This window comes from Sander vitreus, chromosome 8, assembly GCF_031162955.1.
Source record: "Sander vitreus isolate 19-12246 chromosome 8, sanVit1, whole genome shotgun sequence".
Taxonomy (NCBI): Eukaryota; Metazoa; Chordata; class Actinopteri; order Perciformes; family Percidae; genus Sander; species Sander vitreus.
Window position 1 is genome coordinate 15,508,509 of NC_135862.1, and position 20,847 is coordinate 15,529,355.

At 39.0% G+C, this 20,847-nt stretch overlaps 1 protein-coding gene across 1 annotated transcript; it reads right to left on the bottom strand.

The window, feature by feature from the left end:
• Positions 1-1,142: 1,142 nt before the first annotated feature.
• On the bottom strand, positions 1,143-14,667 carry stra6 (signaling receptor and transporter of retinol STRA6). The gene is made up of 17 exons (XM_078257046.1): positions 14,122-14,667; positions 12,770-12,836; positions 11,402-11,484; positions 9,989-10,122; positions 9,195-9,361; positions 8,321-8,446; positions 7,480-7,550; positions 6,985-7,055; positions 6,837-6,898; positions 6,467-6,629; positions 6,187-6,262; positions 5,627-5,760; positions 4,913-5,030; positions 4,584-4,685; positions 4,343-4,506; positions 3,473-3,613; positions 1,143-2,190 (listed from the first exon to the last, which is right to left on the bottom strand). Exons 1-17 carry the CDS (start codon positions 14,190-14,192, stop codon positions 1,958-1,960), a joined length of 1,983 nt encoding a protein of 660 aa, XP_078113172.1. The 5' UTR covers positions 14,193-14,667; the 3' UTR covers positions 1,143-1,957.
• Positions 14,668-20,847: the final 6,180 nt, after the last annotated feature.

The following is a 20,847-nucleotide window of genomic DNA, read 5'->3' on the forward strand; positions in this document are numbered from 1 at the left end:
GTCTGTGTAAGGATGAGAAAAAATCTCACATTGGCCAATTACCATCTCTTCAGGTGTCGGCACTCCGGCTCAACTTGACTCGTCCAGTCTCAGATTTGGATGATGATATTTGATTAAATGATATTAGATGCAGATATGTGCTTTCGGTGCTGACCTGCCCGCTGTCCTGCGAGTTCAAAAAGGGAAATTTCACTTTCAACTGTGTTGTGCTTAACGAGAAATCCCAGGTTATTTACCAACAAAATGTTGTTTGACGTATTGTAAGGCTTTAAAAATGTGCGACTTTAACCTTTTAATCTACGGGTGCTTGCTATTAGCCTACTCTCGCTTTTTACAATGAACGTGTCCATGGCATGTCACGCGTATTTCCATGTGTGGTTTTTATTAGTGTAGGCTAGTCTAGAGGACTTTAGATGTTACTGTCAACCTGTGATGTAAAGCCATGTGAATTGACTTTTTTTTTTAATTCTTTTTTTACAACGGAAAGTTTCTATGAAGCCTCTACTAAAGGGCGCACTGTGTCTGGCGGCTTCACTGTCTTGTAATTGGATGCATATAGTGACTTTTTGTGAACTGTTGTAAAACGAAACGAAAAAACAAAACCCGTGACCTTTAAAGATTTTTTGATATCATTTTATGTAAGTGGAATTAATAAAACATGAAACTATACAGACTATTTTCTGGATTTGTCTTTGACCTTGCGGATTGAGATGTTTCAGGGGGAAAAATAGAACATTCTTTTCTAAATTTATCCGAAAGAATAATACAAACATAAGTACAATTTTATACAACCATTTTACGTTAAGAATCGATTCAGATTTCTGCCCGATTTTTTATGCGTTTTCTTTATTTGATGCATTTTTATTATGGGAGTTTGGTTCGCTGTCTTTATAACAGCAACAAAATATTTAAAAAAAATAGACTGGCTCTGGGTTTTTGGAGTTTGTTCATGCAGAAGGGAAAGAAAAAAACTGCTGCGTTTGAAAGCGATGATCAACACAAAGCCTCCCTTTGTCTTTATTTTGGCCCTGTAGCCTGCAGTTCATTTTGCACAGGCTTTGCTCAACATAACAGCATGAAACCATGTTTTTAAATTAACCTACTCTAGAAATATCCCATAATATAGCCCAAATAATTGGAGAACAGAAAGACAACTTTATTTTCCGTTTTATTTTCACAGTAATCAGAAGAAAAATTCGAAGGTGTTCATGTTTTCACTTAACAGTGGGCATTTTAAATGTCAATGCAGACACACAAGATGTCATGTTGGTGAATATCAGAAACCAGAAAAGAGAATAAGAAAACGCTGGTAGCAGCAAGTGGTTTGTGACTTAAAGATCTACAAATAAAACAAAAAACACAGTTTCATTTGTCTGGTAGTTTGTCCTATTCCACAGGTTATTGTTAATTACACAAAATGTGTACAATTGAAAAAAATAAATGTATTACCCTGTCTGAGCTCATTCTGTAAATTCATAAATAGTGAAATATTCTACATATTGATACACTCTTTAAAAAGGGATCCTTCAGTGGAATGCACGTGTTTTACAAATCTGCATTATGTGCACTATGATAATAACAACATATTAGAAAACAAATGTGATTAACCTACAGGTTGAAACATAAAGCAAACGAGTGCTATCCCAAAATAAGCACATAAACGTGTTGAAAATGACACATGAGTGTGTTCAGATGGGAGATCAGTGCCACGCAAGCTTTCCCATCAGCCGGAGACTGTGGCCCTCACATGCTGTATAAACAACCAAGGGGAACATTAACAGCACAAAGTGGATGCACAATCTCCAGACAGGAAAGGCTCAGTGAATATCTCGACATGTGGCGCTGAACTATTTAAGTGCACTTATTTCAGTAGGTGTGGATAAACAATATGACTGTAGAATTCGCCCCAAACCAGAAGAGACTTTGTACCAGTCCCTAATCAGGGTCACTTTCATATTCAGTTTCCGGCAGCAGCCTCCTTGGTTGTGGCTTCCTTTTTGCTCCCCTCTTTGGCGCTGCGGTTGAGGCTTCCATTCAGAAAGCTCTCTGTGGTCTGACACTGGAAGTGCTTCCTGGTGCCCACCAAGGAGGGGTTGTTGACCAGGGTGTAGAGGAGCTGCCAGTGTCTCTGGGCCCTCTTTGCACTGGACACTTTGCGCTGTTTCTTCTCTTGATCGACCAGCTGGATCCCTGAGGACATTCAGACATCATGATAGCACTGACGGTATGTCATATATAAGTCCTATTGTTACAATTTTTTTAAATCTTAACTGGAATGAGAAAATACTTGAAGGCCTCCCAGGACCAACTATATACTACAGAAAAAGTAATAATAGAAAGCAATCATATTCTAATCCTCTAAGCATGGTGGTAGCATATTGGCCATGCCATTAACACACTGAAAGTGTAAGCCCCTTGGGCTACATGAATATGAAGCAGGCAATTAGCATAGCTCATCTGTGTAATCAGCTTCTCCAGAACTGATCTTTGTAAAACAATAGATTATTTCTGATAATGCATTGTTCTCTAGATGCAAACAAGCAACATCTCCACTGCACGTGCGTAATTGGACTCAGCTGTGACAAGATACCAGGCCGAGTTGAATTCCATAACAACCAATGACAGCTGATGCATTTCTACTGATAATTTGATACTATAATGTATGTCCTCTTGTCACCACACGTGAAGGCGACTATCACCTCCTGTTTGAGTCAATACCCTCATTGCAGATCAGCAACCAGTTTGCTACAGCTAGCCTAGCTGTTCATATTTTGTGTAAATTACATAAATGATACAGTGGTTGAATAATATGTATAACGATCTATAGGACATACATTGTCTCTTGGTGACAGAGGCGGAGGGTTCAGGTGAGTGTGGGCACGCCATAGATGACAGCTGATTAGTTTATGACAGATTTGATTGAGACCAGCAGCAGGACTGTAAATTATTCCACAGTGAGACTCAATTTGCTCCTGACATATTAAATCAGAACTGCTAAGCTTTCATTTCTTCTGCGCGCGCAAGACAGTGTTATGATCTGATTATGTGAAACAGTGACCTGCTACTGAATTCTAAACCTCTCTGGAGAAATTAAAGATGCCACTGACGTTTAATGTAGATAAGAATCTTCCTTTTATTTTTAAAGGATAAGGCTGGCGATATTCTATATTTGTCTTGTTGTCATGAAAAGACCAAAACCAACAATGAGTTGATCATTCAGACAAGTTCATTCATGCACACATACACCATCCCACTGCTGTAAATACTCAGTGAAGCACAACATGTTTATTAATACACACTGTTGGGGACTATTTTCTATCGTAAAATGCGATTGAAATAGTTCCCAACAAATGCACTATTAAAAGTGTTTGGGATTAAATGCCACAGACAGGTTTAAGGAAATGACTAACATATTGTTGGTTTTTGGTCTTTTCATGTGTGTAGACTATGATGTGAGTTTTGTGCTACAGACCCTCTTCAACGTCCCGTGATCTCTGTGCAGCATTGCTCTCCTCTTGGTCCATGGACTGCAGCAGCATCCCGCAGAAGGCCTTCATCACAGGGTGCGACTGGCTCACCTCAATCTTCAGATAATGAGCATAGCAGCGGTAGGCTGCAGACAGACACAGGGAGGGGGGGGATCACTCTGACTGGGCAAAAGCAATAAACACATAGGACTGCACCCCATGTTGGCTTTGAGGCAATCACACATAATGGGCCATACAATCACACTTCTTTTTTTTCTTTTTTCTTTTTAACCACCTGCTTTTCCTGACAACAGATGTCTTGAATCTGCAGCCATTTCAGAGATCGGCATGCAATTACAGTCCCTTGCTCTGCACAGAATACTGATATCATACAACCTGCACTGAGCTGCTAGCAGGGTAAAGTGGATAGGATACGCATTTCTGGCCTCTAAGTGGGATCAGTAAAAGTGCATTTGCTCATAGGAAATTGCTTCTCTTTAAGCCTCGACAGTGAGAAAGAAAAAAAACACAGTGGCATCTACAAAGGGAAAAGCATGATGTTAATACCAATGAATACGTTAACATTGTGTGTCTGAGACTAAGAAGAAAATAAATGTATGAAAATGCAAAATATATTTGAGCAATGAAGGAAATGGAGGAAATGAAGGAATTCCCTAGCAATGCCTTGTTGTTTTATATTTGAACACATAAAATGCACCCAGAGGGTCCAAGGTATCCTTTATATTATGATTTGTTTTTTTCAATGCAGAAGACATTGAACTTGACCTGATGCTTTGGCCTAGTCAGCATACCAGTCAGTGACATTAAGGCTGTGTTGATCACCATACGTACGAAGTGCAGAATATCCATCTCACCTGGGTCAAATGCTTCTACATTGCGGTTAAGGAGACTGATATCCATGCGTCCCATGTGGACAATGTTAAACAGGGCTGTGATGATCATGCGCCACACTGCCAGAAGCACCCCGATCAGAACGTTGACTGGGAACATTAGGTATGTCAGCAGGAACAGATTACCCCTGTAAGATAGGCAATAATTATCTAACAGTAAAACACTAAAATGAGATGATACATAGCAACAAATGTAGTGACTCACCTGTTGTCTAGGTCTCGTGTGCCTGCTGTTTTTCTGATAAAGCAAAACCTGCCCGTGACATTTTGAATCAACACAGCCAAGAGAATCATCAGCCAGAAGGGCCTGAAGGGAGAAAACAACAATCAAACAGCTGTGATACAAGAAAGACAGAAGACACAGAAAACATTTTGTAACCAACAGAACAAGATATGATCTAAATCCATTACTGTGCAACATACATGGAGCATGTTGTTGCTGCTGATTGAAAACCGTTCCAGGTGTCAAGTTTTCAGGAAGTAAGATATATATATATAGATATTTTGATGAATGAGAGATGTAACGACACTCACCACATGCTCCCCAGGATCTGAAAGAGAATCAGATTCTGTCCGTGCAGTACAGGTATGATGATGAGGAAGACGGCGATCAGAAGGCAGAGGAAGAACACCATGGTCTGGATGATCATGCCTGCATGCCAGGGAGAGATCAGAGCTTCAGGGCCACATTCATACACCCTGTCCAGCATCCAACAAATCTATACTGCAAACCCCTTCACTCTCATATCACAGTGTAGGGAGGAGTGAGCAATAACCTTTTAATCTTGGAAGCCTCAAAAACAGAATTTGAGAGGTATCCTTTCATGAACCACATATAAAAACCTGACAAATCTTCATTCTAGCTGAGTTAATGTTGCTGTTACACATACATACAAACAAACAAACAAACAAACGAAAAATGAGTTGTGAACAGACAGTGTTATTAAAATGGCAATTAAATGTTTACATGGAATGCCTGGTTGAGGCTATTTGGCCTACGTGAGGATATTTCTTTTATCTGCCATTACTGTTTTACCACTATCTGACGTGCAAACATAACCTGTTACATTTAGGGGTACAGTATGTATGTTACAGTAACCATATGATACACAAAATCTAAGGTTTAGCAGCATTTCTGAAGTGATAAAACAAAAGAGATCCAAAACATTTAAACTGGAAATATGGTTTAAAAAAAGAAAACAGGACAATCTATAGTCGTTTCCGTTAGTATTGAATATATAACTGTACCAATGCAGATGTGAGCTGCAGTGAAGCTGGTGTATCCCATCCAGCAGACCAGTGCTGGCCGCGAAGCCCTGATACTTCTCTGGCAGTTGTAAACATTATAGATATCTCCTCTGTACAGCCCCTTCAGGTTTGACCTACAGATGCAAAAACACAATCAAGACAGCACTATGCCAAAGATAAAGTGATTCATCAATAAATTTACAAATTACATAGTTAATTGAGGAGGTAATTTAGCATGGGATACAGCCGAAATGCAAGTCAATACTCGACACGGAAAATCATTTATTTTAATACGACGTAATTTATGGTAATGGCACAGTATTTCATTTCTTATCTTAATAGCCATTTTCAATTCTAGTGGCAGTTAACGCAGAGTGAATGCTATTCTGTCTGTCTGGATGATTAGTACTCTATTATGTTATAATAACTCCTCTGTGAACCATTACATTATAATGAATGCGCCAGAATGAGAAGCATGCTCATGATTCTTGGAAACCTTGGGAAGAGAATAGAAAAATAAGGAATCTACAGCTATAACACTGTTTTTTCCTCAGGCCTACCGATGCAGAACCATGGAGCGCATGAGCATAGCCAGGTTGACCAAGCCAGACAGGGTCATCGCTGAGATATAGCACACTGCAGGAGAAACAGCACACAACATTCAGATTGTTCACTGTGGGCATTCATTGACAGTTAGCATGGCAAATACAGTAAATGTGCAACAAGCATAAGCGGAGGTCCATGTTAATGTTAGGACTCTAATGTGATGTAACTAAATAAATACATGTATATTCTGCATCTCTCTCATATCACTAATGGCTGCTTTCTGGTTTAACTCACCTTCTACACACCACATGTAATAAACCACTATTCTGACCACTTCATGTTTATCCGGAGACAGCATAATCTTAAAGCTAGCTAATAGGTTGGCAACGTCTTCATCGACTCCCGAACGGGCGATCTGGAGAGGTGGCAGAACTGACGAGATCAGTAGAAGACCCACCTAAAAAAATAGGACATTTATTCAATAATGGAAAAACTCTTACCCCAGAATGGTAACTCAATAGCTTTTACAGATGTAGACATTAAACTGGCCTGCACTGTATTTGGATCATCCACTGCTGGTAATAACTTCAATACAGTGTGTAGCACTTAGAGTCTACTGACTTCCTTCGTTTTAGATTATAAAGTCTAATACTACGGTACTTACCTGATACAGGGTAATAAATGACACCACACCAGATATAGCCAACTTCAGTGGAAACCGGAAGGCTGCGGAAAAAAAAAGTAGTTATAAAAGTGTAACAAGACATAACACTTGAAGGCATTACCAGACATCACACAGACAACTTGTTTACCTTCCTCTGGTGTATAAATGTATGACTTCATAGCATCAATTATTCTTTGAGGGAGCTTTGGCGTCTCTGTGCTGAGGTAAAAGGTAAACAGAGGCACAAATTTACTATGCATTAAACGAATCCATGAGATTAGGAAACATCTGTGAATAAATGAGCCCTTTTTGCCCTCATCCTTGAATACATCAAATTTAAAAAGATGTGTTTCTATGTAGGTAGAGTCAAACATTCTCTACAAATGGAAGAGAAAATTCATTATTTCCTGGTGCTCATTCACAAACAACTTCTGCATGACACGTTGACACGCCATTTGCATTGACTATATGAGGAAATATTTACAATTGTTCGACCAGCAGATATGATTAATTAAGTTCTTTTCAGAAATGGCAGCAACAGGTCAGCAAACTATTTCCTCTAAATAGTCTCTCTTCCACACTATCTAACATGTAACAATGCAGCAAATCAGGTGTCTTAGGGATAGCAGGTTACAATTCTCACCTGATTTTGGTGGGCTTCTTCTTCTTGAGCATTTTCTTCACGTAGTCTTTATAGTAGCTGCTGCTGAGATCCTAATAGAAAAATCGACAGCAATCATGTAAGGAACTAAATCATAATAGTTGATAGTAAATAAGATATTCTGGCAAAGCTGAATTAATTGGGGTCACAAATGCTTCAGTTGGGCCTTCATATTCCTAAACTCTTTTAGAAGTATGAGGCATTATATTAGATTAGTTTAAACTTGAATTTTATTTTGTAACTATTAACGTGGAAAAAGCATTGCAAACTAAGCCACTTTAAGATAAGTTTCTGTATCTGTGCAGATTTACGGTGTCAGGTACGTTGCTGTGGTGTGTAGGAGAGATGGGGGGGGGGTCAAACTTGAGGCAATTGCCTCACCCCAGCTTAGTCACACCCATACTGAAATTAGCATCACATAAACACAGCATTGTGCCTCCTCAGTGAAAAAACAAGGCTACCTTTTCATAATATGATCAAGAACATAATGTAAACCAGTTACGTCAAATCTACTTAAAATGATTAGACTGGCATGCTGCGTTGGACTTCACATTTTCCCTTCAGCCTAGACTGTATGAGCACGATAAGCCCCTTGATTAGGAGGTGGCTTATAAAGGTCTCTTACGTGCACAGATTCAGAAGAAATGTGCGCCATAGTGTGATTTAATAATAGTTCAGGCTTATGTGTACGTAGACTACGAATCAACACATACACTTGTATCACGTCTGTTATGTAAGCAGGCCAAACAATTAGTACAGTGAAGCCTGTATAACAAACCTGAAGCAGACATGGTAAAGGAACTACACTTAGATAAAAACTTACCTCTGTAACATTGTTCTTTTCAGTGCCCTTTAAGCCCTTGAATAGAAAAAGGGGATACTGGAAACTAAGGAATGCCAAGCAAGCTATCTGGGGCAGGCTGGAGAAAAGGGAGTAGTGTTTGTGTATCTGCAAAAGGAATAAAAGAAGACTTTTAATCACCTAGCAACTTGCTTTGGGAGTTTTGGAGTGACACACTAGGAAAACATGTTAAAACACATAAATGGCTTTATGTGTTGTGGTGGGAGAATCTAGAGAGGAGACTTAGAAAGACATATTATACTAAATATAATATTTAGTAAAATGTATTATATTGTCTTTATGTTAAGCTTAGTCATGCAGATCAGCTCAAATGCTCCTTGCAGCGTTTGGTGTGCGCCAGCTCATGGTGGGATAAAAAGACAGTCATCGCTACTATTTAAAAAAAAAAGAAGAGACAAACCATTCAAAGCCTGGATTCAAAGCCACACTAAACTGATTAACTGTGACAAAGCCTCTTGATTAAGACCAACAGACAGTGAAACTAATTGTTTTGAGTCAGACATTCATGGCATTGATGTGGCACAAAATCTGGGGATTGAGTGAGGTGGAAAGCTTCAACCACATGTCCATGAATCCATCTGAAAAGCCTGATATTCATCTTCTCAAATCACATCTGTTGCATACAGATATACCACAGACCAGCTTTGTTTGGTAATTATTGGGTTTCCAGACCAGAACAAATCAGTTGTCTTTGAAATAATCCTTAAAACTCAGACAGATGAAACATTACAAAGAAAGTAAAGGTTAATTCGGTGACAATTTAGACAATATAAATCACTTTATTCCTCATGAATATATTGATGTCTCATGAAAGTAAGATGCCATTTTTGCTCACCAGAGGTGTTTTGGGACAGTCAATTTTCTGCCAGACCAGAACAACAAAGTGCGTCCATGACAAGAGGCTACCAAGTACATAACCAACTTTATTATGTAAAGTACCACATGCCAGGAGAGGGTAGTATAGCGCGGGGTAGTAGAAGACTCCCAGAATCACCCAGTTCTCTGCAAATACAACAAAAGTGTGTGAAGACCTGGAGCATCAAAAGCAATATATCCTAATTTGTGATTTACTGAAACAAGTGACACAAGTTTAAAACTTTGACAACTAATTCTGCTTCGCTTTTACCACAAAAAAAAATATTCCTATGCATGGTTTAAGATCTAACTCTGCTGCATTGCCACTGTATTCGCTACTCTGCTGAACCTTTTACTGTTTGGAGATTGTGTAAAGTAGCAGGGAACTGACTTCTCACAGTCAGTTTTTTGTAATTTCATTTTAGAAAAAAAAGCTTCTTGTAAAGCTTAGTCGAAAACAGAGACACATGAAAACAAAATAATCCAATTACATAACACACACACACACACACACACACACACACACACACACACACACACACACACACACACACACACACACACACACACACACACACAGATATTTACCAAGAAAATGTTTATGTCTATAAATTTGATGATGTCTACTCTTTTAACCGAACCTTTCCTTTATCCACTTGTTCAAAAGAGGGGCAGTGAAAAGTGGCTATAGAAGATTTTTTTTTTTTCCCAGTGTAAAAAGTAAATGCAGATAGGTTAATGCTAGTGCAGGAAGAACCAAAATGACCTCCTCACGTTTATTCTCTGTGTCTGTTATGAAGGGGAGGGGGTTTGGCGATATGATCAGGCCCCACAGTTTGCACAAGAGCACTCCAAACACAGCCACTGCAAGGCCCTTGTGCTGCGTATGGTCCAGGAAGTTGACCGGACTGTGAAATCAAGCAGCAGGTATTTAGAGCTCACATGTTACCAGCCTCACATTTGGATGAAACAGTTACTGTATTAGGCAGAAATGACACACTTTAAAAAAAAAGTTTTAGCCCACAAACTACAAACTAACTAACTGACTTAAAGATATTTCTGTGTGGTTTTCTACTTTCCAGGCTGCCCTTGGCTTCCATTCATGTCACTACGAGGCTTGAAACTCGCTTGAGATAGGAAAATCCATCACAGTTTTCCACCTCAATTAATCCAGGAAAAGTTCACTGAGCATGAAAGCTCTAATCAGCGCCCACCTCCAAAAACCCACAATTACACACATTCACACCTAGAAGTTACCCTGTATGACAACTGTTTTATCTGTTGGCCACTGAGCAGCTCCACTGGAGCAGATTTGGGGGATAATTGCTCGAGGGTACATCAGCCAGTCGAAAGATTAAATTAGTGCCGACAACATTTGTGCCATTATAATTTAGTTGCAAGTAGACACTGATTTAAAAACTTTTCCTTGCTGGTGTGTTCCAGTGCTTTTGGAAAACAACAGTCATCCTTTACTTAAGAAATGACAAACTTATACATTATAAAATGACGAACTAACAGTTCTCAACAACTATGTTTCCATATTGTTTATGTTCTGACAACATGTAAATGCAATAGCTCCCTGTGTAGTTATCTCTTATGCTGAATGTTCACTCAGCCGACTGTAAGTGTTTGCATATGAATCATAACACACTGAAATGAATGGAAGCCAATAACTGCCAGGTAAATAGGAAATCAATCTATGAATCTGCCGTATGTTTTGGACAATAGTGATGTGAATTGTATGCAAATTTGGGTACTGCAGGGGGAACGTGACATTTAAAAAAAAAAGTTAATTTAAAAAATATCAGTCATGCATAATTCCTAAAATAATTATACTATAACAATAAATTACTTCAGTTATGGATTCTAAACATTTGAAATGTAGCATTTAAGTATTTTTCTGTTATAATGTTGTTGACACTGATGGCACAGTGCTGTATTGTGCCTCTTTATATAGGCATTTCTTTTTTACCAAAACTGTTTTTGCACTGATCAGGGGGTACTTGGCTGAAAAAAATATTTCAAAGGGGGTACATTATTGATAAAAGTTTGAGAAACCCTGAGTAACCCCAATGCAAAGCTACTAGTATGGTCCTATAAAAGCAAGTAGCTAACTGATTTCACATTTAAGCATGGTGTTTACTGGCATTCAAGAAGGGAGAGATAAAAGATAAGATACAGCCTCACCTGAGTAAACCTGGGAGTCCTGTCTGTCTGTCGCCCACCTTTGTGCGTCTGGCTAAGATTGCGAGGATCAGCATGACAACGAGCTACGGGGAGAAGATACATCAGTTAGCCTTATCTGCAGAGCAGCACACAGCTGTGGGTTCCCCCAGGGTTCAGAACTCACCCTGCTTCAACACAAAAAATGAGTTGATGCCACAAAAGGCCAAACCCCGGTGTCTCAATAGTGCTCCCCATGGATGTGGTGTGAATGAATTGTCATCAGTCAGGATCATTGACCAGTGAGAGTTCAATGACCTGTCATGACCTGTGACACGTTTAGGAAACACAAGGATGGGAAGACTGCCTTGCTCTAAATTGGGACAGTCTGGACCAACTACCATCATTATTCACCATCATCAGACACCAGAAGAAGAGAAAGTGAATACCAAGGAACATCATAAGGAAAACATGGCAATAGTATGTGCGTTAAAGCTTTAGTGCGGAACTTTTTGATATTAATGAATGTCCGTTACATTCAAGCCATTGCCAAATGAGTTGCTACAAAGCTAATTAAGACTATCAGCTTGTTTGCGTGCAGAAACTCGAGTGAAGAGAATTACCTCTTCTGAAAAGTCCATGTTTTTTTAATCCTCTGTGTGCTCCTTGGCTACTAGTAACTGCGTGGAGGAGGGGTGGGGGCTGTGCACGATCACAGAAGGCTTGTATCATGTGGACGTGCCAACAGTTTTGTTGTCATTACTTAGAATTCCTCATGGGGACGACAGAAACTATGCACTATAGCTTTAATTAGCAAAATGGTAATGGTAGTGAACATTACTCGATCTCATATTTGTTGAGTGACAGTATTTACCAATATGGCCTTAGGGCTAAATTGGTAAATCTTCTGCACTCAAATAGTATCATTCATTTTTCATTTGTTTTACCGGTACTTGATTTGTGTGATGTAACTGGAAATCACTTGAGAGCAAATACATTTTATATTAGATATATTAAGTCATTATTTTTGGGTCAGGATCACGATCGGCAAAGAGACATATTTCGTAATTTGAATTATTCAGTGTGCCTCTGACCCACACCTGGATCTAGATCAAATTTCATTTGGTCCTTGAACTAGGGCCCTTTGTTCACCATGTTTCATAAATAGAATGTTGACAACCTTTTGAGATATCCTGCTAACTAACAGCCAGTCAAACTGACTCTGACAGCCAAACCTTGCATAACTTTATCAAAGGAAAGTCAACCATCATATCTCTGCGGCACAACATAAAGCATGCTTTATGTCTGAGGTGTGATATCATAAACCCAGTGAATGAATGACAGGACAGCGTAATGTTGCGTCACATTAATCCAACAGGAAAGCAGACTTACAGATATCGCAGTGATGCATATGTGGTAGAGCCTGTCATCAGCAGTAGGGTCACATGGAGGGATTGTTCTAAAAAAGGGAACAAAACATTCACACATAAGCAAAACAATCAAACATAAGACACAAGGATTTGAGTCACTGAGCAGACTCACACCTCACTAAACCTTTCAGACGTCACTGTCAGGACCATTTGTAGTTGGAAACTTTGTAGCTGAAATCCTGCACCAGAGATTTGCATTTAAACGGATTGGTATCAGCGTGACAGGAAAAAAAAACAAATGCCAATGCTCATGTTCCTGTACACTGGAATAGCAGGAATGCCTGGTCATGGGGTAGTTATTACAACTCTGATATTCAGAGAAGGCTATTCTAGGTTGGGAGACTTATTTTGGAAAACATACTATACAACTACACATACTGTGTGGTCTGTGAGCATAGAGATGGCAGCTTCCAGAATTGATGTTTTGACATTTTTCACAACAGTCTCTTACCTGTCCAAACAATGTGTGGATTTGTAACTTGGCAATCAGAGAGCAGACCATTTCTAAATTTAAGGCAATGTTAAAAGTCACATTTCCAGAGTCAGAGCAGAGGAGGTGCAGAAGGACATTTTAGTGTTTACAAATCAGCTAGCTATAATATAATGAGCTACAGTTGTGGCAACACAAAAGCTTTTCAGACCACAACTCAACATATTTACATGACAGCCAGATGGTTTATTAGCTCAACACGGTGCTGGTGATAAATTACACTTGTTCAATTGTATTTCTGTCATAGCGTTCATCTGAAGCCAATATTAAATATCAATATTCTTTCTATTAATCACTCTGTGCCACTGTATATATGGAAATGCAATTTAAGTGTAAGAAACTTCTCAAAATGTGAGATCGGCCAGGAGCAAAGATCATCATTATCAGCTTTGGGTCTTACGTCCAACTTTGCATGGTACCATGTATTACAGCTTTACTTTTGTGGCTTAAAATAATTAGTTATTTTGGGTAGAATGCACTTACATTTTGTTCATACTGTCATACTTTTCTTTGGAAAAAAACCTACACAACCTGCATTCTCAATGCATAAAAATGAGACGGCCTCCACTGTAATATGACAAGTGTACTGAACAGAAACAAGCCCACACACTGGCACTGTAGTGTGCCAAGTGTCACCTAATATATCAATGAGCTGTATCTCACTGCAAAATTGTTAAGTTTGAAGAACTACTAATAAATGTTAAATAATGGACAGACTGAATTTGTTACAATAACAATAAAAACATACAAAACCAAAATAAGTGGACTTTTAGGCCTAAGAGTATTAATCTTAATCTTTAGAAAGACATTAAAAATGTACTTACTCTGCTTCAATTTTGGATGGCAAAGGATCCAGGTCTGGGTACTCATAGTCCAGTAGAGCATCCTTATCCATCGTGAGGGCTCTTTTTTAGGTCCAAAGTCTTACAAAAGAGACTGGAGTACTTTTAACGACAATCTTTGGCAACACACAGCTGGGATCCCCTTGACTCAAGAGATAAAAGTATTTCCCAAGTTCCCAAAATTGGATTATGTTGCTGCTGCAGAGGCGTCCTTGTCCTGTGTTTGGTCTAGTTTTACTCTCACTCGTGTTACTCTCCCTCACAGCCTGTATTCAGGTGCCCGTGTCCCACAGTGGAGCTGAGAGTAATGTGACAAGTCCTTGCTGCAGCGTGCTGCCTCCACCCTGCAAAGGCCCTATTTCAGCTGAGGGCTACCACCACACCGGGATCCTGGGGAGAGAGTGAGAGGGGTGTGAAAGGAAAGAAAATGTGGAGATCTGGGCAGCCAATCTGGAAGGCCACCTGCGGCTTACTGGGATTACATCTACTTTTGGGGTTATGTTATAGGACCTGTGGCTGATGGTTGAAGGGGTCAGATGTGCAGAGTTATAAAACTCCAGATAGGACTGTGTGGGTAGCTGGGAGGGATGAGCCTTTCCTATCAGAGGCGATTTCCACATTGATAACAGGGGAATTCTCATGTTGTTTCCCTCAGTCACAGATCAGTTACATTTGAGAAAGGTTACCAAATGGAACCAAATAAAGCCGGATGGAAAGATTGCATGTTTTCAGGACAGCCAGTCAGACGACACCTCCCCTCACTTCATAACTCTGCACCTTCATCTTGATAAGGATCAAGGAAGGGTTCATTCAACCCAGTACTGTGTCTTCAGCAGATAAATTATGATAAAGATGTCTAACAAAGGCATATTCATGTGGAAACCAGATAGAGACATCTTTAATTTTCTCTACTGGTATCAAGTTATTTTAATATGTTGTTTAAAAGATTAACGTGGTTTATTGGAAATGTGACAACAGGTGATTTCCAAATAGTACAAAAGTCATCCTGTAAACGACTGCTAAAGATCACAATAATAGATAGGTAAATCAATGTTTTCAACATGATATGGGTAGCTGATATGTGAATGAAATGGATTTAACAATAGGTACAGTCACGATGCCCTGAGGAAAGAATTTCATAGAGGCTTTTTTTTTTTCCAGACCAAAAGTGTCTTTTGGCACAAAAAATATCCAACAATAAACGTGGACAGCTCTCCTCGTCTGGACTTATAAAGTAAAGTATACTTCAGAATATCAACCAATTTACCACGGTAAATTTTTTCAAATCATCACTTTCTCATTTAAAACAAAGATAGCTAAATGTATTGCACTACTGGATGTTACAGCAAATTTGTGTTTCTCCTACTTTCCCATCAACCAACATTTGTGCCAGTGATTAGGTGTGATTGGGTAAGCAACAGAAAATGCATCACTGACATTTTTATCATTTGTTCATCATTAAGTCATTAACAAAGAAACATGGCCAAATGTTCTATGATCCAGCTTCTCAAATGTGAGGATTTGCAGCTTTTTCATGTTTTGCACCACTTTGGGTTTTGAGAAATGGCAATAGGCATTTTTTTTAAACTATTTTCTGCCATTTCATAGACCGATTGATTGAGTAATTTAAAGAAATGTACAGATTGATTGATTGATCAATAAAATCTGGTTGCAAAACTAAAGAACACTATATAAGTTTGTTTACATATCTTATATTTCATATGACAGTGTGACCTGGCTCATCTCATGCCACCAGGTTGGATTTTGGCCTCCTCAGTAGTGGCCTGACTCCTGACTCATGACAAATCTCTGTTACATATTAAATCCTAGCTGCACAGGGGGTTCACAAACAAAATACTTTTCTATTTCCTGGGTTATTTTCTGTTACATTTCTGCCGATTTCGGCAGCAGGTGTTTCCTATGAATTCAAGAGAATGAATGACAGTAGCAACAGTATAAAGAGAGGCAAAATGATCACAAAGAGCCTCCAATGTAAGTAAAGCACAAGCATGTGAGCACTATAAAGACAGATTGAGGTCAAGGGTCATGGCAACCCCCTAGCCCATATTATTTTCTTTCAACAAGTTGAATATAGCATTAGTAAATGCACTCACATTTCTACGTTTACGGTTTAAGGTTGTACATATCTTGTGCAATATATCTGCAGAGATTTATCCCTGCATTCAGCTGCAGCCGGCTGAGACTAAGTCAGTTTTGCAACACTGCGTCCATGTCAACATACACTCATTATGCCGGGATTACAGTCACACAACTTTAAAAAGCAACAAAACTTCCCTCAGACACTCCTGAGAAAACAGGGTTTCTCAAGCATTGTAAAGCCACCAAATTAAATGTGCTCCTGAAGAAACAGCAGCCCAGCAAATAAAGGGGTCACTGAACAAAGAATGCTTTGAACAGTTATAATTACATCACAGAGAGGCACACTTTGATTGAGCCAGACAGTTCACTTTGTATCCGGTTTAGCAAGTCGGCTCAAAAGCCATTTGGTTGGAAATATATTAAGCATGAGCCTTGTAAAACCAAACATAATAGAAATACTGATTTAGTAATCAATTTTTTAACAATCTTAACAGCAACATCATCAATGGTGACAAGTCAAGCATCGACAAAATAATTTAATGCGAAAAAGACTTAGTTAACAAACACCTCCAGGGCTTTAAAAAAAGACGTTAATACAATACAAAAATAAATGAATGGATTTAAAAAATGCTGACTCTACCTTTAAAAGTTCTTAGCCCACCCCGATTTTATTTTGCTAAACAACATTACAGCAATGAAGTAGACAAATGATTGTTGTCCTGCTTCCCACAGCTGAGCATGCGCCTCTCTGTTTTCTGTGGGGTGGGCAGCTGCAGCCGGGTCCTCTGGATTTTGTTTCACACAGACATCACGGACACATTTCAAGCCTTTGAAGTTGAGCTTGACAACAAAGAGACTTTCCGTCTGAGAGCCACGGCAGGTAACTTTAGCCACCTGTGCCTCTGTTTCACGTGTAGGCCTACTGCACTATATGCGACATACACGAGGACTTAAACGCAAATCTGTGCGCTTCTCAAAGGGAAACACATTGACTGGCTGTTTTATTTTGAGTTTATTTACTATCAGCTACACAGGCTAATCGGTTGAGATGCTAGGCTACTCACCGAGCGCCTGCAGGTGCATTCAGCGCCAGGTGGGCGTGGAAGGTGGATTAATGTCAAAGCAGGACTGCTGGCACCAAAAGCTGGTTTTATCAACCGCCAAAAAACAGTGTACACTTTAAATAGGCTGCATTTTGTACACTACCTGACCATATTTAGGACTTTAATTTCCCCTAAAAAATGTCCACACTGCAGCCTAGCTTTCAACATGCACTACAGTTTGAAATTGAAATCTTACCTCGGGTAACCTCTCTTGGTTTGGAGAACTTCAAATTATTTGAGTTTTCATCACTTTCCACTTACTCCACACTGCTGTGAAGATAGGTCTGGCAATACGAGACTGCTTTCCACCATACACCTACCTCAGAGGAGTTTAATGCTTACAAAAACAAAACAACTATCTCAAGAACAACTTTTCTTTTCTCTGGACACCTCACATGCATTGTGTGGTTGGGACTTTGACCCGGGTCTCTACCTTGTTGTGGTGAGAACATCATAAACTTGCTGCTGCATGCAAACTGAGGAAAAGTTGTTGTGAAACATGCAGAGGTGACTGATGTGGTCAACGTCAAGTCAAGACTAAGAATGCTGGCATTTTGCAATATATTGATTAATGAAATTACTTTTTTGGATGAAATGAATATTTTAGGCTTTTGAACTAAAAGTATTTGTGTTTTAGCTGTGTCTTACTGTAATGGTATGTTCACTCAGTGACCTTTGTGACAACCTGCTGGCTTTTTCTGCTCTGTTGACATTTCAGGCCAAAGAGGGGATTGTTTTTGCCATAGTTGCATCAACATTACAAACAGTTGCTGTATATCCTGACACACATTTCCAATTTTACAGAAGTTTTGTCACAATGCAGAGGAGTCCCATCTCAGTGGAGGGGAAGGAGGCCGAGGTGGTGACTGTGAAGTTCATTTAGCAAGGACATTCATATCTGGTACGCACTGTGCAACCAGCTCTTGATGTACTGAATACCATTGTGCAGACCAGCATGGATAAGGTTTGCGTGTTTATTTCAAGATTAATTGAATCATGTTTTGTTGTGTTTCTCTTGTTTCTGTGAGAACAAGAACCATGATGTTCACCTGAACACAGGGGCTCTGCTTGTGAGACGTTCAGATCAAGAGGTTTATGTCGAAGCTGGTGAGAGATTCTTTGCCATAGGCCTACTTTCATAATTTCTATCAACAGTCACATTGTGGCGTCACTGCAACTTTCTGTTGATGCACTGAGGGCAGCTGGTATTCACTCTGTTCTTTCATGAAGTCAGACCCTTTGTGAATAACATCATTAACTCATTTTGTGTGGAGGAGAGTGCTCAGTGACTCCTAAGAGAGATGGGTTAGGCTCTATCCTCAATAGAAGTACCTAGAACAGTTCTGAGCTAACAACAACACCAGAGACATTCATATCTCATTTTTCTGGAGTTTCACAAAACAAGCATCACATCTCATCCTCTCAAATTCAGCCCCACATACGTATACCTAGAGGTGGTTATGATACAAAATGTCACCACTAAAATAAGCTTCATTTGGTTTTGGCATCATTGTATCAGGATTTTGTGCACAAAGATGCCCTTCACAAATGTATTTAGCCACAAGACTCTCCTTTTACTGACTCATTAGTGATAGTATTGCAGGAACAGAGATTGTCTTTATTGACCTCAGAAATTAGATTCCGTTCATGTTCATATGAACAACATCATTTGTATTTTAGGAATTTACCTTCAGGGCTCACACAGCTGGTAAATGTGTGTCCATTAGTTTGAATTTAAGACCTGTTTGTTATTCTTCTCCTGTGTAGCTTCCTGCCAACGACACTGAAGTGGAAATCTCAAGTGCAAGCTTTTTATACATCCTAAAGAGTCTTGACTTGTTCCTCTACAAACCAGACAAAGATGACCTTCTTATGACCTTCCCATAAAAACAAGTAAGTACATCTTCCCCTCAACACTGTTTCCCAGTAATTCAGTCTACAGACTCAAAATAACTTTTGAGGAAGCAAAGTAATCATACCACGAGGAGAAGGACACATCATAATTATTAACTAGCTGACTCTGGTTTTTCTTTTGAAAAACATGCAGTTGAGAACAGTCTGCCATCACAGATGTCCTTATACAGAAAATGAAGATTTTATAATAGACATTATTTGAATTATACTTTGGAGATGTTAACAGTTTTTCAACCTAGTCTAGTTTTGATTTAAGATGCCTCAGATGAATAAAACAAATTAAATTGTATCTGCTTTAAAATTCCAACATTTCATTGTTGGTGAAGTCAATTCTAATTGACTAATATTGAGAAATATTGCCTCAGTATTAAATCATTCCTCCTGGGTGCAGGGGGGCTAATTACTGGGGATATTTTTCCCCGGCTCAGTCTGCTGCACTGCCTCTGTCATAATCAATGAGCCTTGCAACACTCAATTAGAACATAATTGGATTTACGTGTGTTCGCGGTGGAAAAACATGTACATTTGAGCGGACATGAAAGAACTGCTTATCTCTGTTGACAGCTGTAATGAAGTTGGATTGGGTCAGCCAATTGTAAATTTCAGAAAAATTCAGTCAGTGTAAGCATATTCCAGCACATTCCCTCCCACTCTGCCTCGCATTTGGCTTGGTTAAAAACAGCTTGGATTTACATTATAATGTTTAATTAATAATTTACACTTGGGCACATGGCCTGAACTAAATAGCTACATGTACTGTTTTCACATTGTTGTATGCAGTCTGGTTGAGGTGGAATAGTATCACATTTACAGTTAATGGTAAATCTACACAGAAAAATCCCAATCGAGTTGTTGTTTTAAAGTTGACTGGAAATCTCTTCTCACTTTTTGTGTGAGAAACTACAATGATGCTTAATCTATTGTGCTTAATTTTAATATTTTTCTAAAGAGGATAAAACCGTTTTCTAACATATTTGTTCTAAAATTGTCTACAGTAAGTTCAAGCCTTTGGGAGGGGGTTTCCATGACAGCAGTTGACTGACATCTGAGTGCCGGCGTTGCTGTCAACTTCTGTGGTGTGCTCATAGAAATAAAATGAGAGTAGAGCGGACATTGAACTCTTTGCCATGGTCATTTGACTAGTTCAAGAGAAAAAGGCAATTGTTGTTCATTGTTATGGTGATGATATAGAAAAGTACACATACAAATTGGAACATGACGTCATAGCTATGTAAGTCCATTGATACAAGACCCCCTTTTTCAACAAACTCACATAGTGTTAATTATGTAGCCTACTGTTAGAGATTTTAAAAATCTAACCCTTTACAACAGTCAACATTCGTCCCTGTGTGCTGTGAGATTTTCAATTCCATTCAGAAAGTTAGAAGCCAGCAAGCTAGGCTTGCAAAGATATTGAACAAATTATCAGTGCCAACATTGTCAAAAACAACAACCCAAGGGTGGGGCTATCATGGCAGAACAATATATAACTTTTTAAATTTCTTGATTTTGGTAATTACAATTTTGGCAAAATTAGGACACTAGTCAAAATAAACACAAATATACAGTATAGATTTCTTAGCAAAAATTT

What these genes read in the sequence shown, in the direction of transcription:
- stra6 (XM_078257046.1), bottom strand. Translation starts at nt 14,192, where the DNA reads ATGGATAAGGATGCTCTACTGGACTATGAGTACCCAGACCTGGATCCT. An exon ending in CCATCCAAAATTGAAGCAGA is followed by an intron (nt 12,837 to 14,121) that starts GTAAGTACATTT and finishes TCCCTTTTTTAG; the next exon opens with AACAATCCCTCCATGTGACC. An exon ending in CATTTATTACCCTGTATCAG is followed by an intron (nt 6,630 to 6,836) that starts GTAAGTACCGTA and finishes CTATTTTTTTAG; the next exon opens with GTGGGTCTTCTACTGATCTC.